The sequence below is a fragment of the Prinia subflava genome, chromosome 3, assembly GCF_021018805.1.
Source record: "Prinia subflava isolate CZ2003 ecotype Zambia chromosome 3, Cam_Psub_1.2, whole genome shotgun sequence".
NCBI lineage: Eukaryota > Metazoa > Chordata > Aves > Passeriformes > Cisticolidae > Prinia > Prinia subflava.
Window position 1 is genome coordinate 68,675,513 of NC_086249.1, and position 26,144 is coordinate 68,701,656.

General features: G+C 39.1%; 1 protein-coding gene across 1 annotated transcript in view; it reads left to right on the forward strand.

Annotated features, from left to right (window-relative positions):
• The window catches only part of PCCA (propionyl-CoA carboxylase subunit alpha), a 275,454-nt gene that overhangs the window by 178,528 nt on the left and 70,782 nt on the right, over nt 1-26,144 (forward strand). Inside the window, exon 20 of the mRNA XM_063392367.1 lies at nt 25,671-25,769. Within this exon, the coding sequence (XP_063248437.1) occupies nt 25,671-25,769 (99 nt within the window). The remainder of the gene's footprint in view (nt 1-25,670; nt 25,770-26,144) is intronic.

Below are 26,144 nucleotides of genomic sequence, written 5' to 3' on the forward strand. Positions count from 1 at the left end.
CCATACAGTTTGATAGTTCTGTTTCTAATATCACTCTTTGATTTTTTAGGTAGTTCTCTCTTTACCCTCATCCTGTACTTCTAGCTCCTTCTCTTGAGCAATCTGTGCATACTTCACTTGCTTCCAATCTCTGAGATAGGGTTTCATGTGTTTCTGTTACCACTTCCATTTCTTTCCTCTGTTTTTAGTTGTCCTGCTCAGTGAGTTCCCCCCTGCCTCCTCACTTCTTGCTCCAAGTTTTCCTCACCATCTTCTCTGCACTGCCCTCCCAGACACATCTAATCTTTGTCCCAGCCTGCTTTCTCCAGTTGTGGGGCCCTCAGTATCCAGTTTTTGTTGTGTGTGGGTTGTTTATGCCTCTGCTTCTTCCTTTGCTGCTCAGCCCTAGCAGGAGTGAGCACTGAAACTCCAGGGGTGATAGTCTTATTAGTTTCATTCTTGACCTGATATTCCGCAAGCCAAACTCAAAATTTCAGTGGGAACCTGTGTTCCTCCCCAGGCTAGTATATATTAAATGCAAGAAAGAATCTTATAGAACTGTGGCTGTGAAGTTAGTGACCCACAGATATAGATAGGATTTGCCTTTTGAAATGCACAGAACTTGCCCAAAGTTATGCAGGTTGTAGGAGAATAGTAGAGGTGCATTCCAACTGTTTTACTTCCCAGGCAGATTTTCAAGCCTCTGTTCTAAATCATAAAGGAGATGTTTCAGCCTTGCATAGAAAAGTCAATAAAATTTAGTAATCTGGCCAAAAATGTACTCTTGTTCTGTGTCAGAAATAGCTGCATATTTCTCTCTGAAATTTCTCCTCTCTGAAATCACTCCTGAATGACTGTTCAGCCTAAATAGAATCCATCTGAGTTATAAGAAGCTGAAAATGCAATGTGATAATGGACAACTTTGGTACTAAGGCTCTTCCCTTCCCCCTCATTCTGTAGCTGTGTCCCCGCCCCATGCCTTTTGGCAGGCTCTTCCTCTGCTTCTCCCATGCTCCTGTCTTCATTCCAGCCTTGTCTTTCTGTTGTAGATGCCCTCTTGTTTCCATCACCTAACCTCTATCAGCTGTTTCCTTTATTGCTGTAATCGCTGTGTGTTTTCACACAGTGACCTCTTTGTCACTGTTGGAGCAGCCCAGCTGTTTGATGGCAACAGACTAGTTTGCATGCGTTGTTTATCCTGTTTTAATTTAATATTTTCTCCTAGCTGTTAGAAGAGGAGGGAAATAACAATACACCCAAGCCAAACAGGCATCTTGATTTTGATGATAGTAAGGTTTCCATACTGCTAATTTATAACAAACATAATTTTGAATAACTTAGGTTCTTTAGTATTAGTTTTATCAACTAAACTGTCAAAGGAAAGCTACATTGGTGGCAGATCATCATAACAAAAACACAGAATGGTTTGGGTTAGAAAAAGGCCTTTAAAGATCTGGTTACACACAGAGTCACCCCTGCCATGGGCAAGGACATCTTCCACTAGATCAGGTTGCTCAAAGCCCCATCCAGCCTGGCTTTGAACATTTAATATGCAAAAAGCAAGAATGAAGACTGATTTTGTTGTCTAAAGATGAACAGCAATAAATGAAGAGAAAGGTAGAGATAGACAGATAGATAGCATATCCAAATCTCAGAAAACTGGAAACGTGAGCTTCTTTTGTTTAACAGTTAAACAGACCAAGAACAAAATGTCGGGAATAAGATAGCAGCAATTTTCAAGATAAAAAAGAAATAGATGCTCTTCTTTACACAGCTAATGGATGTTTCCTCTTCTTGGCAAAGGAAAACTTGCAAGAAATAGATTGGTTAATAGGAGCATAGGGGAAAAGGCCAAGGGATGATCATTGTCAGTCACAACCAATCAGTCTATGCAGCCAAAGTCTGTGATGAGATCAAGTTGTTTTGGCCCCTTATGTGGCCTACATCTGCAATCCGAAGTGAACCACTGGTGATGTAAAATTGCTCAGGCTGGCTTTGCAGTGTACAAATCTTCATTACTTCTTTTATTGTAGTTTATATAATAAATCCCAATTCCCAAGATGTGGTTTTGCTGTGTAAAATTGTGCTTGGAAAAACTGAAGTGCCATATGGCTGTAAGAATGAAGGCGTTTAGAAGTGTTACAGAGTGGGATCTTTTGAACCTGTTGAACAATTCACATTCCCGACAGAAGCTGGTTCAATAGCTCTGGGTGTGTCCCAGAAAATTCAGCATTAGTAATGCTTTCCAGAATAGGTGGGAAATTGTTTTGAAAATGGCAGTGGGAAGTATGTTCAATGTTGCACAAAACTCTGTTATTTTTCAGTCATTTGGGACTATTAATCTGCTTTCCTAGATCTGCATGGCTCTTTCTGTGGGTATTCTTCAGATGGAATTTTTTAATGGTCTTCATTAGTTTATCATTTTAACAAGTGTACAGGTAGCTGGAGTGATTAGCAGATGAAATAACTTCAGAGTATAAATTTTCATTTGCTCTTTGAGGTTATATTTCATCTCTGTTGTATGCCTTCCTAATTACAAGCTTATTTCAATACTTAAAGTTAGAATTTAAAAGACGTATTATTCAACTTCTCCAGCTCAGAATTAAAAACATGGGCTGACATGTTGTATTATTTCTTCAAAATCTGATAATCTTTCTATTTTCTTTCTCATTTAAGCTTAATTATATTTTAAAAAAATATTAAAGCAAGAATTGTTTTAAGCCACATGGCAAAATTTTGGTGTATTTTTCAATTAAACTTACTTTTGGGTGGATTGTTTTGGTACAACGCTATGCTGTGTTGCATTTTCAGTGGAACGTAGCAGTTTATCTCTGAACCTCCATCAGTGTGTCCTGTCATCGGTGGCAGCACTGAAGAAAGCTCAGTGCAAGTTTTGCAAATTTTGCAATTTTGTCTTGTCTTCAAGAAATGTCTGAAGACTAAATAAAAAGTACAGGTAACTGTTGGAACAATATGATTTAGATACAGCTTTAGTAACTTCAGATAATCTTAGAGTATATCTTAACTGTGCTGGATTTTTAACTTGTGAAGTAGTATCATTAAAACCAAATCTGTGCAAAGCATGTAGAAGATTAATTAACATTGGGAAGAAAAGAGATGTCTGAGCCTTTCACCTGTAAGGTACCCTTTATCTCCAGCTGAGTTTGCCAGCCTTTAATGCTATTTGCCATCTTCCACAATAGGTATCTTGGTATTTTTTTCCACAGTGCCTTTTATACTTTGAATGACTCCTGTAATGCCAGTACCTTAGAATATTATCTTCTCACACTGAAGGGTTTAAATATTTTTTTGGCTTACAAAAAAGGACACATTCATTTAACTGTATACTGCCTTTTACAAACATGTACTTCAGGGGAGCATTGAGAAAGATAAAATGTCTATCCCAGTTTAAGGATGTCGTATATACAGATTCAAGGCCTGTCTGTTACAATTATTTTTATATAACTGTTTTTTACAGAGAGGATGATGTTCATTATTTTCTGCTAAATGAAACACACACAAGGATAGTTCTACATACAGCTTTGCTGTGGTGTTAAGTGCACACTTGTGGTGGTCTTCACAAGGATGCAAGGAGCCATCTTGGCTTCTGCTGTTGGATTGTAAGGAATGAAATGGGTTATTGTAGACAAGGACTCCTTTAATGAATAATGTTCTTATGTGGTGATCATTAGGGCGAGATGGACCTGTGGGGCTGCTTCTAGATGTGATTTAATTTTTTGTTAATGGTAAAGCTGTTATATGATTTGCAGTAAAGGAATGGTGGGATCATTCTCTTTGTGCTTCTGTTTTACATTGATGCTTCTTTTGTGATATTTACATGAATATTTACACTTTAAACTTTACATTTTTGGTATATGTGTGTTAAGTGCATATTGATATAAATGTATGCATCATATTTAATTATATTTTAGCACATTATTGAAAAAGCATAGCATTATTGTGGTGCTTTTTCATAGTATATTAAATCTCTCAGTCAGGGAGAACTGATTTTTTGGTATGCTTTTTTTCCTTTTTTTCTTTTTTTCTCTGGTTGTACCTTTTGGCCTTCCATAAGGAAATATATTTTGTCTGAGCAACCTCTTGGGTTTAGATAACCTTGAGCTTCAGTGCTTGTAGGAATCCTGCCCTGAGCTGCATGCTGTCTGTTAACATCTGTGGAAACCTTATCATAAGCACAGTCTTCTTCTTCTCCTTGTTCCAGTGTCAGGCATCTGTAGTTAAAATCTCCATTATGGTTGCATGCGTCTAAGGCTAAAAAAGTTGTGGTTGCAGTATATCTTACTTTAAAAAAGTGATTTTTGCAAGTCCCAGGATGGCATAAAACATAACAATATTTATTTTTCTGGGATTGATGTTTTTGTTTTGTTTCTGTAAATTTAATGGTAATATGGTTATATTAGATCATTTTGCATTATGTTACATGACAGAGGAAATGGGGCTTTTACAGATGTGAGCTATTGACAGTTTAGGTATCAGACCTAATACAATGAAATGTCTTATTAGGCTCATGGGAGGCTCTAAAGTTCTTGTATTGTCACTGAATCTTCATGGTATGTGCAACTCTATAGTATTGCCAGTTTTAATGGAAATACGTGATCAATTGTTTTAATTGTGTGAGAAAGTATTTAAATCTTCTTTTAGTTGGTTGTTAGTTGCTGATAGGTAGAAGGATTCTAATCATACCAAAGTGTCTGCTCACTGAGGAACCGCTGGTTATCTGGCACTGGTTACTCCATGGATCAGAAGCACGTTTGTCTTGCAGGAAAATCCTGCCCAAAATTTCTCTCCAACTGTTTGTTTTCCCCCCAAAGTGCTTCAATGTGCAAGATCTTGTAAAAACTGTGTAATTCCATATGGAAGAGTACATACAATGTCTACTTTAGTTACAGTATACCTGAGTTACCATTTTTCAGTTCTGCCTGGATTCCTGAGTGACAATGGAAAAGTCAGTGATGAGATTTTAAATTACTTGTAGTGCTTGTACTTTGTTGTCTCGGTGCCAAGGATCAGATACATCCTCATGACTGAAGGAGCTTGTCTGGTGAAGGAGCTGTCCAGTGTCAGCATCCACACATCTCTGTGTATATTTAGGCAAAGATCCCATTTAGTGTAAAGAGCACACCCCACTTGACACCCCGTACTCTGGTCTGGCTTGAGTCCAGTGAGCAGGAGGAAACAGGCTCTGCCAGAGTAAGTATAACTTGGAAACTTCTCCTTTTTCTCTTCCACCTTTCTTAGTAGTGAGTTTATTGCAGTTTCTTTTCATCATTGAGAACTGAAACCTAGTGAACGTGTAATGAGAGCTGCCAGCTTTTTATGTTAGGGAGGCAGGCAGCCCTATGAAGAGAACATGGTTTAAGCTGGTTCAGAAAGGCAGCTTTATCTGGTTTGGGTTGAAGCGTACTACACTGTCATTATCAAGTCTCAGAAACTTTTTTTTTTTGTGGAAAAGTAGGCTCTTAACATGATCAACAGCACAGCAGCAGCAAGCAGCACCTATGTAAATGGCACAGTCTTAATTTAAAGAAAAAGCAAGGGATACCTTTTCATGGAGAGAAATCTGACCATGAAGTATTTACACCAGAAGCTGGCAAATGGATTTTGCACTGAGAAATTGAATTAAGGGAACAGTAACAGTGTGTGGCCTCATTTAGGCAAATCTTAAGCCTTTGGAAGCTTAACAAGAGAGAAAGTGTTTTAAAGTTCCAGGGGCAAGGAGGACTGGCAGATTCCACCACTGCAAATGGTCATGTAACTGTCAAAGTTGCTCTTGAAGTATTGACTGCCAAAATAGTGTATTTTTAGGAAATCTGGGAGTAGATATAGTCTGAGTAGGAGCACTGTCTTACGCTATCCCTGTTATTGTTGCAATTCTGTAAAGAACTTGTAAGACCTTCAGATATTTTCTCCTAAAATTACTACAATTGATTTTGTGATTGGCTAAACTTAAACTTATCATACCTTATGTCCCATTAGGCACCTGTTTTTCCAAGTCTCAATTCAAGCATGTTTGACTGCAGAAGTCCTATATGGAATAAAATGTAGATTTCATTTTTAGGGCTATTATAAAGCAATCACTGCAGGGGAAAAGAAAAAGCATCAGTAAATAGTTGTGGAATTACACCTATTTGGAATCACATCAAAGGATTGATTAATTCCATAAAGTCCACATTTGCTTACATGTCAAAGTCACAGCAATGGATAAAGTAAAGGCTGTTAAACCAGGGTTCCTATTGATATGACTCCATCTTGACATTCTCCTAATCCATGACTAGGTTAACTGGGTGAGCAAAGTACTTCCAACTTCTCTTTTCTGCCTAGTTGAGCTGCTTTATTCAGTATTTCTCTGCTTCTGAATGTGTAAGCTTCCTTTCTGTATAACATAATGGTCAGGAGGATTTTGTAATTTTGAGCTTTATTAACTGAATTAATGCCTTCAGCAAGACTGCAGATACAGAATGTGTGCTTTTACTGAAAGTATGTTTAATTTTTATCACTTTTATGACAGTTCTGCTGTCTTTTGTCTGGAAACAAAATGGATGAAGATGAAAAAATTGGCATATAATGTAATGCTAATGTATCTATATTGTGATTTTTTTTTTTCTTAGTAGCAAGTAGTGTAATGGCTTGATACCTTGAAAGAATTGGAGAATTTGAAAAGAGAGATCCCTCCTTTGTTTTACATTATCTAGCTCTGCTGAGGAAAAAATGTATGAAAAGTTTTCATTGTGAGGTGGGTGAAATTCTTTTTATCAGAGAATATCAGTTCCCAGGGCCTCACTCTTAATGGCATCAAAGCTAATTCAACCTGAACAATCCGCAGTCTATGGGTAGGAAGATCGTAGATTTCTGTAAAAAGATGTGCAAAGCTACAAAATAATCAGATATTGCAGTTATTAACAAAGAGAAGACCTGTACTTAATGCAATAACTGGCAATTTCTTGGACAGAAAGTTCACCAAGCTCTGAATATTTTGAGAGATTCCTTTTGCTAGTTCTGAATATTAATTTTTCCCAGTCCTACTTGCCAATACTATCATTAGACATCACCTTTGTTGTGGTTATAACAAGGAAACTCCCCACAGTGAAGATCAATGCAGAGTCAGGTAATTACAGTTTATGTTAACAAGCTTTGATTATTTTGTAGTCAACTGGTGCTGTCATGCAACATAGAAGTATTCCACAACTTTTTTTAAAAAAATCTTAAATTTTAAGCTATTTTTGTAGAAAATGTAGAGATCATTCATTGTAGGCAACAGGAGTTAGCAGTAAAACCAAATGACGGATGCTCCAGCTCATGGAGTCTGTTGTTGCAGAATGAAGTTGTCTGAACTCAGTTTTCCTAGAAAGATTATTCAGGAATGCATCAAAATTTTTATGAGACTGCTGAGAAATTAAATTCATAAAATATACCTGATTTTCTTATTATGTTATCTTCATGTAGTTATAAAAATTCAGTATTAGAATTTTAGCATTTCATTATGCATTTAGGGCTTTGACAGCTGGTCTTGTTAGTTGTTCAAGGTGTTTTGACCTTTCCTAGACACTTCACCTGTGAACTGTCAGAGGTGTCTGTGTGTTTTAGACTTCATAGCTGGCAGTCATGAGTATGATTGCTTTGAAAATTTGTATAGATAGGTAGACAGGTTTTGTTTCCTGGATCATTTTAAGAGCAGAAAAAATAGGCTTTTTTGTCAACCTCAGTTGTCTGTGCTGAAGGATTTTTACTGTTAAGTTATTGTTTCCTAAGTGTCCCTGAGCTTACTGATTAAGTTGTACGTTCTACCATCTATTGACTAAAAAGACAACAGATACTGTCTAGGTTTACCCATTAAAGTTACTATTTCTCCAGTCCTTCACCAAAGCTTTCCTGTTAGTATGCCTGCAAAACGTTGAACCAGAGGTTAAGCAACAACCATGCTGTGGCCAATTTCATCTTAACAAACGGTGCCATTGCCAAGTCCTCATCAGGCAGACATGAAGTGTTCATTTTATGGGGAGAGGGGATGTGTATGGCTAAGGGCAAAGACTCTGTTTTCATGAAAATAACCTTTGCAGGTAAAAGAGAGGGAAGCAGACCTAAACCCTGTGTTTTGGATATTTTTTACTTAGAGAAATATTCTTCAGTTTTCCTTGAAGAAGGAGTGTTTGACTGTCCCTGGCCAGTAGCTGGGGCAGAAGGAGGATGGTGTAGCTTAGTTCTCTAAATTTGTCTGGTATTGCCGTAGTCTTGGCTGACCATGCGATGATGAACATGACAAATGGTTCACTGTGCAAACCAAAGAACCAACGTAGCTCTTCCGTAGAAGAAATCAGTTGTTCCAACAACAAAAGTTGTTCATCCATCTCTGTCATATGCATGTTGATCTTTCATTCCTTGGGAGGGTCTTCATCAAAATCCAGGATTAACCTTCAGTATATCTGAGTTTCCAGTATCATGCCTGGGCTGAAGTGCTGGAATCTCTCTTCCACATATTGCTGTAGACAAACAATGGCTTGGCTGTTCCTATACAAGCCTCCTGTAGACTAACAAACACTACTAGTGTAGAATTCAGCATGAGAGCCAGCAGCCACTCACCCATCTGCCAGTTTTGTGTAGTGGGAAGTAATTAGAGCCTTTCTTTTGTTGAAGCTTTACTGGTGTAGTGAGGAATACCAGATTCTTGGGGCCAGAGTCTGAATGCCTGAGGAAGAATGTGATGCAGGATGGCCATGGGGCTGGAAGGCTTGGAAGTAAGGGAGCCTTGGCCGGGCTCCTCCTCTGGGACTGCTTAGAGATTTTGCCCAGTGACTGGTTTTGACACAACTGAGTAAACACAAAATTTAGCTTAGGTTTTGTGGTCTTGCAATAAACACTGTGTGCTAAGTAAAATAATTTTTGAGTGATTTATATACTTGGGTATTGCCATTAATCTATGAACGTGAAACACTTGTTCAGCATTAAGTTTTAAGAGTCGCCTGAACAAAATGCCATTTTTACCCCTTAAAAATTGAATGTAGCATCTATTTAAAATATACCTTATGGTTTGTATCTGCTAAAATCAGCTGTTCCACTTCTTGAAGGCTTTCCAGTTCTAAAAAGACCATCTTTTCTGTAGGGGAATGAATAATGTAGGTTAGCTTGTTTCTGTGGGCATTTATTACAGCCATGCAGAACAGTTCCTGGAGAGGTTTTCTATTTCTTATTTAGCAGCAGTGAAAATTGCAATTATTCTATTTACTTGGCTTGCCATTATGGCAAAGAGTAACTCTGTGGACTGTGAGGAGGAAATGTTTATTTTCTCTGGCTGCTCCTTGCATATACTGCTCCAATTATAATTAAATATGAATATTTACTGATAAAATGTGGCATTTCTCAAGTTCAGCTAAACTGATTTTTTAAATCCAAGATACAGGCAAAGGCAACCTGTCTTGTGTTTTGTGTAATGCTATTCATTATACAGAACTAATAGACAGTGTAGTGAATCAATAAAATATCACCATACATGTCAGATGAACATTAAGGCTGTAAATTCTTCATCAGGAAGAATCTGTAGAGGAAAAAGGAAAACAAAAAGCTAGATCAAAAGCAATGTGAAGAATTAATGTGGAGAAGATGAAAGGGAAGGAAACGAACAATAGGGTTGATGTAAGTGGAGGATTAGGTAAAGCAGAAGCAATCATTTTTTATGGAACAGATGAAAATAAATTGAGAATAATTGTTATGGGAGGTGCAAGTGGTGGCAAGTTGAAAATTACATGTATTTAATGGCCTGATGAAAACTAGGGCTTGTTTGTGAATTGTGCCTATGATAATTTCCAAGGAGTAGCTTCTAATACGCTTTGTAGTGTTGAGTGTTGTTGTGTCTGTGGCATTCACACAAGTTTATTGGATTCTTTCGAAAGTTAAAATACTGTGATAGCATTATTCAGCTTTGTTTAGCTCTGGATAACAATTTCATTTAAAATATTTGAAGTCAAGCAAACCTTACATTCACATCTGCTGAATCTGTATACACAATGCTAGGTTAACTGGCTTGCTTAAAGGAGTGTTTACCTGTTTGTAAGCACTCTAAATGCTGTTAATAATGCCTTGGGAATACGGAAAGCCTGTTTTCCAAAACGGTGCATTAAGCTGATGTGCAGTTGTTATGAGGAGTGCTTTGAGAATAAGCAGGATCTGTGTTCCTGTATTCACTGGCTGTCCTGTGCTGTATCCCACTCCATGCAGAAGGCAAAGAAGCTAGAAGCTAGGTAAAGAAGCTAGAAGCTAGATCCGTGGCTGTCAGATGTCAGGATCATCCCATTCTCTCACAGAGCAGCTGTAGTTCTGTAAACTATCAGTGTCCTTCTGCTCAGGAAAGACCACCAAGAAAAATCTAAAGGGACAGTGCTATTTTCTTTCTTGAGTCTTTTTCCCAAAACTATTAGGGAGGCCCTGAGTAGAGGGTGGAGGAGGTGTTTGTTCTTGAGGAAAATTTGTTGTTCATTGGCTTGAAAGATTCTTCCTGGAGAATCCTAATTTTTTCCCCACGATTCTGCCATACTACTCACATCAGTCAAGAGCTATGATGATTACACCTGTAGGAGATTTTGGAACTTGTTATTCCTGACTGTCCTTTGTTTGCCAAAGTTCATCTATAAGTCAACACATTGGACATGGTGGTGCTGGAGGGAAGCAAGTGTGATGTTGTGATATTCTGTCACTAATAATTGGGAGGCTCTCTCTTCCAACGTTTTGCTGTTTTTCATAGCAGTATATTCAAGCTCACTTCAGTCCTTGTTGCTGTCTCTGCTGTTCTCGATTCCTCACCACCTTTTGAATAATGAGGCCTTGAATTACAGACACACGATGGTACCAAGCTCTTTATAGCCCTCTCCCTACCACTTAGGATCTGTTTGATTTTTCTCATGTGTGAAGTTAGCTTTGTTACAATGATTTTCTCAGTAGGGCCTCTGTATAGATGGGGACTATGATTTCCCTGCTCCGAAATTGTGTCCCTTGCCTTTTTGACCTTGTTTTACAGTAGTTATTTTATTGAATCCAAATTTCTTTTGTCAATTGCTGGTGTTTTTTCTTTTGGGGAAAATGTTACTGAACATTTTCCCCAAAGTTTGCAACTTTCTTTTAGGTTTTTTTTTTTTTTTTAAGTTATTGAGCTGTTAAACACTTTTTGTCTTCTACTTAATTTTTTCATTTTGCCTGCTATTTGCACTGTATTATATTTCCTGCTGATAGACTTGCACATAACCTTTCAAGCTATTAAGAAATATTCAGACAGTCTTTTTGCTTTATTTCATTGACCATTTCATAAATTTTCAGTTTCCAGCTACACTGAATCTCTGGATTTTAGATGCAGTCTTCTGAAGGCCTGGATCTCAAAGCATGCCTTGTGTAGTTATATTTTCTCTTATTTTTGGGCTTAAAGCTTGTATGGAGCAAAATCTTTAATGTGGTCTGTTCAGTCTCTGTGGTGCTTCCAGCTGTTTACTGTTATAATGTCAAAGTTAAATCTTCATTCTTAGTGAGAATGAGTTTCTCACTTCTTGAAATAAATTGAGATCGGGTGATTGCTCCCCCATATCCTGTCATTGGAGGTAAACTGCAGTTGCTTGTATGCTGTATGGGTATACTGTCCTTGTGTAGAAAGGTGAGTGATTTGGACTGACTTAACCCCTTAAAAGCAGAGATGCCCCTGGCAAAGTTTAATGTGAATAAGAGAGCAAAATTAGTTCAGAATCATTGCATTCCTTGCATTGAACTCTTCTCCAGTCTCCAAAGACAAGGAGGAATTTCTCTTATAGACTTGCTTGATTCTTTTGTCCCTGAATGGAGCATCTCTGTTCTTGTGCGAGGACCGCTTTAAATGACTGGGCTAGTGGAGTCTATAAGAGTGTACAAGGGTCCCCATCTCTTACACAGGATATTTTCTGCAATATGTGTTGGAGCCCAGACAGATTTACTGGGCTCAGGAATTGGCCCCTCATTTAAAAGTGCTGGGAGAAAGTGGGAAAGTGTTGTCACTTCTAGGACTTTAAATATGAAAGTGTGAGGATCCACAGGTAAACCTCCCCCATTTTCCCGTTTCATTGATGTTTTACAGCTACACTGGAGAGTATGAAGTGATGGCTGCTAGAATGAAAGACTTTGTCTTGTCTTCTAAGTTTTTAGAAAAAGTTGATAGAAAATCTGGTTAAGAAATATTAGTGGACTTTCTGAAAGGTCCCGAAATGTTTTTAGAGGTAGCACCCTAGTACAGTTCTATAAAACACAAGCTTTTTGTGACAAAACCTAAAAAAAAAATTTAAAAAAAAAAAAAAAAAAAAAAAAAAATATATATATATATATATATATATATATATATATTTCCCATGATATTTAAACCAGCAAAGGCAATTGTAGTGTCAGGGTGCCCCTTCTGTTGCTGCCTGAGAAGCAGAGTCGTGATTGTTAGGTATTTTCTGTGCATTTTCTTCTAATCTGACATCTAATTGATATCTAGATCATATCTCCATAATATCAGTGTTGTAGTAAATATGCAGCTTAATGTGTGGTGATTGAATGTTTTATTTTGGACAGTGTAAAACTCACTCTGTTCTTTTTGACAGCCATTTAAAAGACATGTATTTTTGATTTGTCCAAAGTCTGAATATTTATAGGTGATTAAAATAAAGAGGTTGTTTAGCAGGTGCTGACTGCAATTTTGTAGCTGCAGTATCATAATCACTTCATGAGGTTTCTCTGTTAAGGAAATGGTCTTTGTTTAATGCTAAAGGATGTAGGTAATCTGTCTCTAATGCCAAATTATTTCAGGGTGTGCACTTCATTTTTTCCCCTACATTTACGTAGATCGGAAAACTGAATGTTCCAAACAACTTGTGGAACAGTTTCCATATCAACTTTAATGTACTAAAAATGTAATTAAAATTGTTCAACCTAAAACATAAAAAGGAACTCAAATTTAATTTATATGGCTTTTAAAAAGAAAATAGTTTCTTATTTAACAATGGTTTCGTTAGCATGGTGGATTTGGATTTAGCCCAGTAAAAGTCAGTGGCAAGCCACTGTTGCCTATTTAAATGTAAGTAGTTGGAACCATGAGGAAATACTGAATTTGAAGAGGTGTCTATTCACACACATTACTTTTATGCCTTTTGAGTGAATTCATGGTAATCAGTTTGTTAACATAAACAATGCAATCCCATTAACTTCTAAGGTAAATAGCATTAGATGCAAACATCTTTTTTACATTGCTACATGACTTGATTTGTTCTGCATATGGAAACACTTTAAAACTTTTTTGCATTTCCTCTTTTGTGTAAGTGGCTTATGACTCTTGTGATAGCTCATCTTTTACCTGCTGTGTCAGCTTTGCATCCTTATCCCCTGTGCACTGGCCTGTGTTTTTCCCTTTTCTATTTATCACTGACACATCTGGAGTGATGACATTCTTATTCTCTATTCTGCGTTTATTTTAAAGCTAGAGAAGGGGTTTCTAAAGAGGCAATACACTTACCTACTGTGACTACTAATTCCTTACATTTCTTCCTTTTCCCTGTAAGATGGCTGGTGTGTTTTGATAAAAATGAGTATTTTTCTCTTGGTATTGGTCAAATATGCCCAAGAGAGATGATGCAAGCGTGTGGCTGGGGAGCAGGAAATGATGGAATGGGTTTGGTAAGGATTTTGTGATGGTATTACTTCTCACCAGCTTCTGAAAAGTTATCAGATAAAACCACTTGCTTTGGTTATGAAGCCTTGAAAGTAACCAAACAATGGGAATAGATTTATAGGTATTTTTATTGCATCTAGACTCTTCTTCCTCAATGCGTATTTTTAATTCTAAAATGAAAGTCCACTTAAATCCTCTAGCTCAAAGAAAAGGTCTCCTATAAACACTTTTTCTTATACTTGAGGAACATTAGAGCTAGTCTAGCTGTTACAATTTTATTGTGTACCTTAATCCAAATGCTTGGTAGAGCATACAGAAGTGATCTTTTTGGCTATTTGATCAAAGGACATTGCAGATAAGATCAAAAGAGATTTGCCTTTTGAAAGAATCAGGTTTGATTCTATGATATGCTTATTGTTCTGAACCATCTGGGGCAGTCTGGAGGAGATATACAACAGCAAATATTTTGCATGTGAAGCTTTTAGTTGATTTAGTTGAAGTGGTGAATAACCTTGGACTGGGTATATCCAAAGGACTGGTGTTGACCTATATCCTGTTGTGACAGCTGAGAGTAGCAGGTTGGAACTGCTGGATGAAATCCATACCCAGTTGCCCACTGTACTTTCTTCTTGTCACTAGACAATGTCAAATCAAAGACATTTTTTTCTTTTTTTTTTTTTTTTTTTAACTATTGCTTATTCTAGCTGTTTACTAATTCGGAGAGAATATGGACTTGCTGCCATGGTAGTACAATGGGAAAAGTAATTTAAATCAGTGGCAGACTGTGTCCAGTCTGAGCATCCACCCTACATAACTAGGCCGAGGTGGAATACAACTTCCAAATATAATGAAGTGGTGCTGTTCTTTTTTATTGGCTGTTTTGGTGCTTGCCAATTTTGTTGGATCTCTGTATCAAGTTGTAAGTGGTGTGTGAAATACAGCACTTCTCAGCTGATGGATACGATCCTCATGGTTACAAATGCTTTTCCAATTGCTGCGGTATGTTTTGTTTAGATGAGACATGGAAGTCTACCTAATGCATAATGTTCAGTTTAGAAAGAAGATAGAAAGACGATAAGATAGAAAGACGATAAGATAGAAAGACGATAAGATAGAAAGACGATAAGATAGAAAGACGATAAAGACGATAGAAAGACGATAAGATAGAAAGACGATAAAGACGATAGAAAGACGATAAAGACGATAGAAAGACGATAAAGACGATAGAAAGACGATAGAAAGACGATAGAAAGACGATAGAAAGACGATAGAAAGACGATAGAAAGACGATAGAAAGAAGGCCGGTAGGAACCAGTTTTTGATATCTGGGCGGTAGTACTGGGAGTTCATCACTGGCCAGGTTAACTCCCACCCCTCTCCTAATTATGAAAACAAAAATTAGGGACTTGAGACTTACATGTGACTTGTCAGCAGCACATTGGCAATCAATACAGTAATTCAGTAATTCTTGACTCTAAGCTTGAGATCCAGCTTCTGCTGATACAGTCTATTAAAAAAAAAAGGTAGAATCCGTCTTAGCTTGTGTATCCTTATAACATAGCTTTCACAGAATCAAATGAATATTCACTAAATGAATATATGTATTAGGTGAATACTTAAAAAGAAAGAAATGTATTCCAAAATGTGGTTTTTCTAAAAGGGTAGTATGAGTTTTAGTCTGTCGTGTTTTGTAGTGGCACTTTGGTATGATAATGTCATTCTACTCTTTGAGAATTTATACTGTCAAGTGGGATAGGGCTTGGGATCTCTGTGTGCCTCTGAAGTGAAGAATGGAAACTCAGCAGCTCAAAGTCATTTTGGAATCAGGCTTGCTTAATAATTTCAGTATATAGACATGAATCATGACTCAATAGCTACTAAACCAGCTCTGTCTACCTTATCACAATCTATTAATTGATGTGTTTTTAGCTCCCAGCATAATAATCCTAGTCACCCAAATCCTGTCATTGGTCCCTATGCTAAACCACAATTCAAGATAGAAAACAAGAATATCCTCAACAGATTATCCTATCAAACAAGAAAGCTGAGTGCAATGCAGCTTTCAAACTGCCCAGTATGCACATGATAGCAATACTGTTTGAACCACCTGCATGATTTTTCAGCCATCTAGGAGCACTATCTGTAGCCAGATTGGAGTGTGTTTAGCTGGGCAGAGCCAGGGCATTTGTCTCTGTAGAACAAAGTGAAAAGGAAAGCAAGTCATGTTCTTTCTTCTTTTCCACGCTGATCCAATAACAATAGGCACCCATATTCCCCCAAACCTGTACAGCTGTACTTTTTGTGTCTAAAGCTGTTGCCAGCAGATGTCAATTATTTTTAATCACTGTTTTATTTTCTTGATGTATTTTTAACTTCTGCGCACACCCAGCCCCCCCTTTTTGTAGCCTTAGTGGGCTTAGGCAGGTTACAAGTACGAGATGTCATTTTAATAATGACTCCATAAGGAAAACTGAAGGAGTAAAACAAAGCATTTGCTGCAGTGAAGTGTTTTTGTTGCATACAGCCTCTACTAGGTTTTGCAGAGACGATCACTTCCCTGGTGAATGCTCGAAGAAAGCCCTTGCTGATTAGAGGTGATGAAGGCCATCACTTCTCTCTCTCCTTTTGTTTTGATTCTGTTGTTGTTAAGCTGAGGAGCTGATGCCTGTTGTGTGCTCTTTTCCTTGGTCTCTCTGCTGGCATGCTCCCATTTCTAAAGTGAGATCTACCAAAGCAGCTAATGGTAATTTGCATCTATAAGTGCTACTTTAAAGAAAAGAGAGATAATTTCAATGTGTGCACATGTGTTTGATTTATTCTAGTGGTTATGTGCTATTTGCTGCTCTTGTGATTGAGGACTGCCCATTCTGTGAATGTGCTTAATACTTTGAAAACTTGAAAGTTATGACGGCACCCCACACAATGTCAAAACGTGCATTTGAAGTAAAAGCCCAGCAATTCAGCTCATCTGGTCTTGTTCATAGCAGGTAAAAGGCTGCCTTGATGACACTTAGAGCAAATGAATTTCTCTCCTGCAGTCATGCACTGAATAAATTGCTTGATCTAGTTCGGTACAAAAGGACATGATCTATAAATAGTTAACAGAGCTTTCTTCAGGACAAGTGATCTATAGACTGGAACTCTCTCTTGGGGTCTTTTAAAAAAGTAAGTGCTGATATGAACAAAAGGAAAGTTTGTTTAAAAAAAAAGGCCTTTTTAATGAGATTGAAACTCACATACTTTAACTTCCTTTTGAAAGTATCTGGCCAACCACTTCAAAAGTCCAAAAGGCTAACCTTACAGTCACTTGAAGAAAAGAAAAAAGGTCAATCTGCTAATCTGATGTGAATATATTGTCAATAACTGAAAATACAAGATAAAACAGCTGGTTAATTTGAATCAAAGAAATTGCTGTCATATAAGCATCAGTGAATTCAGTTTTTACCGTTTGGGGCTTAAAGGAACTTCTTTTTATGACATTTTTATACATTTGTCGATATACCACACTGTTGGCCACAGGATCTCTCTATGTCCTATATGCTCTTTCATGCACTTTTTCTGGCAACTAATATTTCAGGTTTTTAGACCATTGGTATTTGTGATAAGCAAAATTCTATGACAACTAAGCGTGCTAAAGAAAGCGTCCATCTACCTAATTTCATCGTCATTTTAAGAAAGAAGAAAAATTGTATAAAATCATTGACTCATTAAGGATCATACTCATTCATAATCATTGACTCCAGGATCAATGAGTCCAACCTGTAACTGAACACACATTGTCAGCTAAACCATAGCACAAAGCCAGCTTTTCCGGGAGGCTGCTGTGGGAGACAGTAGCAAAGGCGTTACTGCGGTCCAGGTAGGCAACACCCACAGCCTTGCCCTCATCCCCTAGGTGGTCACCTGGTCATAAAAGGAGACCAGGTTGGTCAAGCAGGACCTGCCTTTCCTTAACTCCTGCTGGCTGGGCCTGATGCCCTGGTTGTGCTGTCCGTGCTGTGTGGTGGCACTCGAGATGATCTGTTCCAAAACCTGCCCAGGCACTGAGGTCAGGCTGACTGGCCTGTCCTTCCCCAGGCCCTCCTTCCGACCCTTTTTTTATCCAGGCATCACACTGGCCAATGTGGGACCGCCTCAGCTAACCAGGACTGGAGATAAATGGTTGAGAGGGGCTTGGTGAGCTCTTCCAGGAGCTCCTCAGCACCCTTGGATGGATCCCATCAGCCCCATGGAGTTGTGAGTGCCTCAGTGGCACAGCAGGTCACTGACTGCTTCCTGCTGGATTGCAGGGGCTCTGCTCTGCTCCCTGTCCCTGACTACCAGCTCAGGGGCCAGTTGTCCTGAGGAAAACCAGTCCTTCTGTCAAAGACTGGGGCAAAGAAGCTATTAACTACCTCAGCCTTTTCCTTGGTTACAATGTTCCCCTTAGCATCCAATAGAGGATGGAGATTTTCCTTGGCCTACCTTTCTGTTGTTAATGTATTTATAAAAACACTTTTTATTATATTTCACAGCAGTGGCCAGATTGAGTTCTAGCTGAGCTTTCGCCTTTCTAATTTTCTCTCTACTTGATTCTTGTACTCTTCCTGAGTTTGCTGCCCCTTCTTCCAAAGGTCAAAAACTCTCATTTTTTCCCCTGAGTTCCAGCAAAAGCTCCCTGTTCAGCCAGGCTGATCTTCCCTGCCAGCTTGTCTTTCGGTACATAGCGATGTCCTGCTCCCGCACCTTTAAGATTTCCATCTTAAAATATGTCCAGCCTTTCTGGACCCTTTATGAATAAAGGTGGTTTCCCAAGGGACTCTGAATCATTAAGTTCTCTTTCACTGAGTTGAGAGCAGTCATCTTGAAAGTGCTCTCTATGGATTTCCCTGCCTGTATGACTGTGCATGTAAATTGGGGTTTTAGTGGCAGTATGCATGCAGGCCAGGATGGTGATGGTGACAAAGGGGCAGGTACATGTTGCTGGTGTGGATGTCAATCCTGTCAGTGCTCCAGGACACATCCAGCACCAGGACCTAGCACTGGCAAGCACAGTGTGTGCATGTATGACTGGGCAGAGCTTAAGAAGCAGAGATACAACTGTGCTTGGAGGCAAGAAGGATCCTTAACTAGAGAGGAGAGAAAACCATCTATTTAGAAATTTGCCATCTTTTTTGGGAAAGCAAATCATTCTGTGCCTACAGAGAAACTGAAAGCTAAGTTTTCCTAAGTCCAAACTAGGAAATCACTTGACCAGGTGAAGATCACTGGCTTGATCAATTAAAAAAAAATTAAAATAGCATAGTATAGTCTCCTAATCTAGGTGGGAAAGTAGACTAAGACTTCTCTAAACAACTGAAGGAAATCTCTGTCATAGGATGTGCTAGTCACGGGGACCCGACATCTTCTGGAAGGGCAATATATGGGATGAATGGTGCAAGTTTTCTGAAAGGTGTTTGGGATAACTGTTTGATACTGGTACTGGATGGGTGAACTGTTGACACACCCTGATCTGCGACTCACTTCCAAGGAAGAACTGGTTGAAGAGGTGATACCAAAGATAGTCTTGGCTGTGACAACCATGAAATAAATGTCACGGCATTTTTTAGGATCCTGAAGGAAGTGACGAAAAAGATTAGCAGGCTACAGATTCTGGACACCAGGCTAGTGGATGTCAATGTATTCTTTACTTATGCAAGGTGCTGCACTTGCGTTGGGACAGCTTCAGGTATCAGTACAGGCTGGGGGATAAATGGATTGAAAGCAGACATACTGAGAAGGATTTGGGGGTGCTGCTGGATGAGAGGCTTCACAGGAGCCAGTAGTATCATGAGCTGCATCAAAAACAGCATGACCAGCAGGTGGATGACTGGAAGGTGATGCTGCCTCTCTACTTTGCTCTGGTGACATCCCACCTGAAGTGGTGTCAACCTGAGAGACCTGTTTGATAAATTGGCATGATTTGTGGTCTAGGGGAGAGCAGTGAATGTCATTTACCTGGACTTTAACAAGTCTTTTGGCGTCATCTCACCTATCAAGATGAAAAGCCAGTTGAGTGGTCAGACTCAGTGGGCCATGGTTAACAGGTTGTACTCTGCTCGGAGATCACCGCAAGGGTCTGGATTGTGACCGGTCGTGTTCGTCAACCGCATCAATACCTGGAGGCAGCAGTGGGAGTGCAGGTCCTAAGAGATACACAAGGCAGAATTGGAGAAAGAGCTCAATGCAGTCAAGGGCAATGCTGCCACCCAGTGGGACCTAGCCAGGCAAGAGCAATGGGCTAATGGAAACTTTGTAACACTGACCAAAGTTGATGTCTGTCTTGTAGGCACAGTATTTGCTGTGGTCTGAGTTTTGAGTGGAAGGATCTGATGACCTCCCTCTATCTACAGGCTACACCTCTGCTAACAGAGCACAGGGCACTGATAACAACTTTTGGTGCCAAGGCATCCTGCTGACTCTGTCACGTCCTGCTGATGACATGTCTGCCCACATCTTCCAAGTCCTTCTCCACAGAGCTGCTCCCTAGCCAGTCAGGTCACAATGCATCTTTCTGATAGGTTCATCCTTCTCACATGTTGGACTTAAAAATTAGTCTTGAATTTCACAAAGTTTTCATTAGCCCCTTCCTCTTGCTTGTCTAGTCCCCCAGGATGACAGCCCTGCTCTCGAATGTTCTGTCCAGTTTTGTGCCATCTGTAAACTCAACAAGAGTATACTGTCACCTCTTCCAGGACATGGTCCTGGAAAATGTCAAACACTTTTGAGAGTTACCAGACCCTGGGTCACTAGCAAATACAGATCAAAGAACACCAGATAAAGCATATACAAGAAGGAGCTTAACTAATAAGAACTGCTCACATGGGAAATCTAACTGGGTTTCTTTGTATTTATGCATAATTCATTTGCATTTATGAATGACAACCTGTGAAGTGCTATTTGGTTGCTGCTGTTTCCTAATGTGGCAAATATGACTCTGATTTTGTTTGAGGTTCTTAAAGACAGTGTGGGGAAGTTAGAGCAAGTTGTAAAAGAAGACCCAATCGTTTCCAAGACAACTCTGCAAATTACCACATGTTCTTGCAGGCTCCAGATAGCCAGTAATTTTCATAAGAAAGTGTATTGTGGTTATTTGCTCGGGAATATAGAGATGCAACATAGTGTCTGAACTCTTCTGCTGACTGTGAAATTCTTTTACATTAAAAACTAGCAAAATATTTTACCAAGTGCCTAGGGTTTCATGTGTCATGCTTCTAAAAGAAGTCTTGGGCTCACCAGCCCCATAAAGATTTTCCTCGCAATCTCGAGGTTGCAAAAGGTAAGGGATGATAGCTTTGATAGAGGACAGTTTTCACTTGCCTTTTCTCTTCCATTCCCATCTGCTTCTCCATTGGCTGGACCATAGATTAGATGAGATTTCCATGCATTTTGTGAAAACTGTTTGGGAACCAAAAGCTGCTTTATCCAGCTCAATTTGGCTTAGTCTGAGGTCACTGCAGGCCGGTACCGAATATTGCTGCCTATGGCTGGACCTTCTGTAGTCACACTGTGCCACAAGTTCTCTGGTCACCCCTTCTTCTGCACGAGAACCAATATCTATCTTTTACCTGATGGGTAAAAATATGAAGACTCACCTTGCTGTTCTGGCGTGGATGGTGCAGTTAACAGTAATGGAAGCAAAGAGTCTTCTGCTTGAGACAGTTACTTTTTCTGCAGAAGAAGAGAGCTTTATGTAGGGTTGAACAAAGTCCTCAAACATATGAGCTACTTCACATTTACAAGAGTTATGCTTGCTGTTATTGTTTCTTCCTTGCAGGAATGATTTTAAGGTTCACTTTGCAGAGCCCTTGCTGCTCACTGGATGTGCCTTAGATTAATGCCAGTTGAAGGGAGTGGAGGCTATGACAGTGAATATTCATATGTATCCTGTGAAGAGTAGTGTCTGTTTTCCTGAAAAGTACATCTTCGTGGGCAGCTGTCTTGATCAGAGAAAGACTTCAGCAAGGCAGGTCTGCAGATTTTTCATTTTGTAGATCTGATTGACTAAGAATGCCATCGCTTCCATTATAGCAAGAGGTAGAATTAAGGGCTGTAAGTACTATGGCTAAGGGTGGCATAGCCAAGTAGTTAGGGCCAGGACTCTTGAGTTAAACACCATGCTGAGAGGCAGAATTGAAACCATGGGATTAAATCTGCAGACTTAAGTTAGTAAGACTCAAGGCTGGCATGAGGAACTTCAGGCATAATGTGTCGAAGCATCAGGCAGGAAACAAATGCTTCAGCTGCCCTCTAGTCTCCTGGAAAACCACCTTCATTTCCAGGAGAAAAGAAGTGACATGTGCCAGATGTACGCGAGGCTCTGCATTAGTAAATTAACAGGGCTGTAACACTCAAGCTTGTGCTGCCTTCTTTAATTGCCTGACATGCACACGGAATGCCAAATTATGTTCTCTAAAGGAAATTGAATGCAGATTATGCTTTGCAGCTCTTTGCACTATTGGTTAGCTGGTACCTATCATGCTGAACATCAGGAACTCACTCCACAAGAGGTGAAGGGGCTGCTACTTGTGTAGTTCAGGTGCATGCCAGCAAAAGTCTGCAAAGTTGTGACAGTGGGGTAAGCTGTTGACCTTCTAGCGTTGTGTCTTGGACTTGTCACTCTTCTTTCTGAGACCTCATTTATGGTAGCTTTTGAATTGGAAATAAACTGTAAAGGACTGTGGCTGCTTTTATCTTTTATGTCCTCAAATAGGGACGAACAAACCTTTTAAAAAAGGAATAATTCATCACCACCATGTCACGTGGCTGTAGTGCAGCAATGCAATCACAGTTACTGTAGACACACATACACATATGTGTATACTTGGAACTGAGTAGTTAAGGATAAAGCTATACTATATGGGTGTGGTGCAAAGCAAAATGTGACCCAGTGCAGGAGTGAATTGATGGCATCTTCTCCCTGCAGTTCAAGTATTAGCATCCATGGAATGGTGATTTGTTCTTGGCTCTCTTAGGAACACAGAAACAAAGTAAGATGGGAAGTAGTCAGTGTAATGTCATTTGTTAATCCCCATGTTCCCCTTCACACCCCAAACCCTTCCCTCAACCCCCAGCTCTAAAGCAAAAAGATCTTGAGTTTATTGCAGTATTTATTATGTTCAGTTATGATATCCATTGCTAGAGGAGGAATGAAGGCAAATGCAAACTTCTGACAAGTTCTTCTACCGTCTTCTCTCTTCCCCTATTTCTACCTGCTGGCCTTGCTAGGCTGTTGGCTGTTGAGCTGCAGAAAGAAGGCTTGCACTATTAGATAAGGTATTGGCTTGATATCAATCCCCATCTGGTTTTTGGCATGCTGTATCCCATCTTCCCCTCCACCCCTGCCTTTTCCTTCATTTGTAGTAAAAGTAACTACATGGTAAATGTTTTATCCTGAGTCCTCATTCATTTGCTTTGATATCTTGACGTCCTGTCTTTGCCATCCTACCTATTGAAGCATAGATAGCCAAATTTCCTTGGCATTCTCTTGGCTTCACATCATCAGTTGGTTACACATGGTGCTAATAATGCAAAGGAGGTGGGGCAGATTCCTGTATAGACCATTAACTTTAAGAGTTGAACTCAGTGATCCTCATGGATCCCTTCCAACTAGGAGTATTTTGTGATTTCTGTGATCTTCCCCAGTTGCACGTACCATGGTGAGCTGCAGGTGAAGGCAGCTAAGACCCTGTAGCTCCATTCTGTGAGAAGACTGCTGCAGTTTATGGGATAAGCTTTAGTTCATACAACCCTTCCCCTGAACCTCTAAATAGAGAAACCATAATAGTGGCAATATATTATCTGCTGGTTTCTCTGTTGCACATAAGCAGCCTACAGTGCCACGGTTTGTTTAGACTTAGCATCTACTTGCTCTTTCCTTTCAGGGTAGTTTCCACCAGAAATATTTTGATACTAATGTAATCTAGAATCAAGAATGGCAAGATTTGTATAGACCCTGGTGAGGGATTTTGGACAGGTCATTTACCACTGTGACACACTTAGTTTACTCCTCTTTTGCTCATCTGTACAGTGACAGAGAGCTAATGATTAAATTGAGTTTGTTGTGGAAGTATTGACTTGCATCCTGCCCCTGAGACATCCTTTGCTAGAACTGTATATAGCAGCTATAGATTTTCTCTGAGGCTGCATGTAAATCCTACACTGCCACAAGCAGTATGGTGTATACTGGAAGGTTCTTTTGGTGACCACTAGCCTGGTCTGCTTTGATGCTGTCTCACCTCTGTCCCTGGAGACACATGGTAAATGATGTTTTCAGACCCAGACTCCAGTGCAGACAGTCTTTTTCTGGTTTTAGCAATAGTGACAGAACTTTTTAAATGATTGCCTTACCAAAGTTCAGTTGGTAATCAAAGACGGTTGAGACAGAGCACTGGATTTGTTTTTCTCCATTTGGAAAGTCTTTTTCAGATGTTTCTCCTGTTCTCAATAAAGACAGTATTTGCTGATACACGTTTACTGAGAGTGGGCTGGGTTCACAAGAGTGTTCCAGCTGCTCTGCAGTGCTCTTGAAATGCAAACCAGCTGCACGTCTGGCTTAACTCAAGCCAGGTTTGTGGCTGGTTTGCATCACTGGAGCAGTGTAAAGTACCTGAAGCATGCCAGCTAATCTGGCCTATTGGTGAACCATTATAAATGACTTGTTTTTCTTCTTGTTCTTTACATATAACTTTATTTATAGTCAAAGCCCATGGAAATTGCGTAAATTGTATCACGAAGGCAAACTTTGTGTTCTAAACTAAAGTCTATAAAATTAGAGTGTTTTTTAAGCCAGAACTTTTTCTTCTTAAGTGAAATTTATTGAATTACACACTGCTCCTCTGCACTTCTCTGTTATGGGTTTTGTCTAAGATGCTTCTTATTAGATCAAATAATGGTAAGTCTGAGACTTAAAAGAGTAGGCTTTATAAGTTTTATTTTCAAAAGATATGCTCAGCTTTTATTCTAAATGCACTGAATTTTTTTCTAGTTTATTGAGAATGTATGCAATAGTTGTGTCGTTATCACTATTGTCTGAAGTTTAGTGATTAGAAAATACTTTGGGGATTTTGAGAGTGGAAGGAAATCGGTCAATCATGATTTTTCTTCTGCTTATAGTAAATTATAGAACTGAAATAATAGTTACCTACCTTCAATAGTATGATGAGCGTTCAAAATATGCCAGAAATATTAATCACCAATTACTTTAGTCCATATGTAATAATCTTTTTGTTAACCATCTCTTTCTCTGAGGCTCTTCTAGTGTTGAATGTGTGATGTGTGTTTTTTAAACAGTATAATACAACAGAAGAATGATAGAAGTGTCATTACAGCTATGCTGATCTACCCTTTTTTCAGAATTTTTGCTCTTCACCTAGAAATATTTTTATATAATGAATATGGTATGATTAAAAAAAAACCAACTTTCTGGGTAAGCATATTGGCATTCAAGTCAGAAATTTTATTTCTCTGATTAGCTGTATATTGAAAGAAAACATGTCAGAATTTGCAAAGTTTTTCTAGACTTTGAGGCAAAACGCCGAAGAATTAATTACTGCCTCATATTAATTAAGATAACAATGCAAAGCCCTTCATTAGAAGCATAGGAAAAGTTCTTCCTTGGTCCTTGGAGAGAATATTATATGCAAGCCCTGTTGTGTGGGTTGCAAGGTGTCACTGGAATTTATATGCATTACTTGTCTAATTGCAGTAAATGTAGCATGTCCAGATAGGTTTAAAAGTTGGATGGCTGTTTGTTACTTGCTGGAAATCACTTGAAACCTTGCTGCTCAGAGGCAGCTGTTCACAGGTCCTTCACCTCTCCCCAGAGATAGCTGGAAGACTCTGTTGTTGGACCCTGTCTTTTATGGCAGAAGCAGTAAACATGACAGGTTGTTTGGGAGCCATCTGTTTTAAAATGGTTGCTGCTTTGTATGCAGTAATGAACTTGAGATCAGTTTTCTGTCTGTCTTCATGGTAACAGCCTTGTTTGGTGTCACAACAGGTGGAAGTTGATGGGATGAAACTGAATGTGACCAGCGAGTGGAACCTGGCTTCACCCTTGTTGTCTGTCACCATTGATGGCACTCAGAGGACTATACAGGTAATCTCACCAAAGCCTCTTTGGGCATACAAATAAGACTGAAACGTGGGGTCTAAACTTGCTGCATCATAAAAATTATGTGATATTGTACAGACAGCAGAATGTTTCTACTTTGAGACAAATTCACTCCCCTAAAGCTCTGGATGCACTTGAAGTTACTTATCTAGAGTTTTGAACATCTTGCTTTTAATGAAAAGTTCCTTATTTAGTCAGAAGTTTACCTCAGCTTATAGGCTCTCTTTATTTAGTGGCTTGTGAGGAGACAGAGTTTCTTAATCATGTAAAAAATAAGAAATGGTTCACTTCAAAAAACCAACCAACCAAAAAAACTGATCAACCAAAATAAAACAAAAGCCCTCTCTCCTAACCTAACTC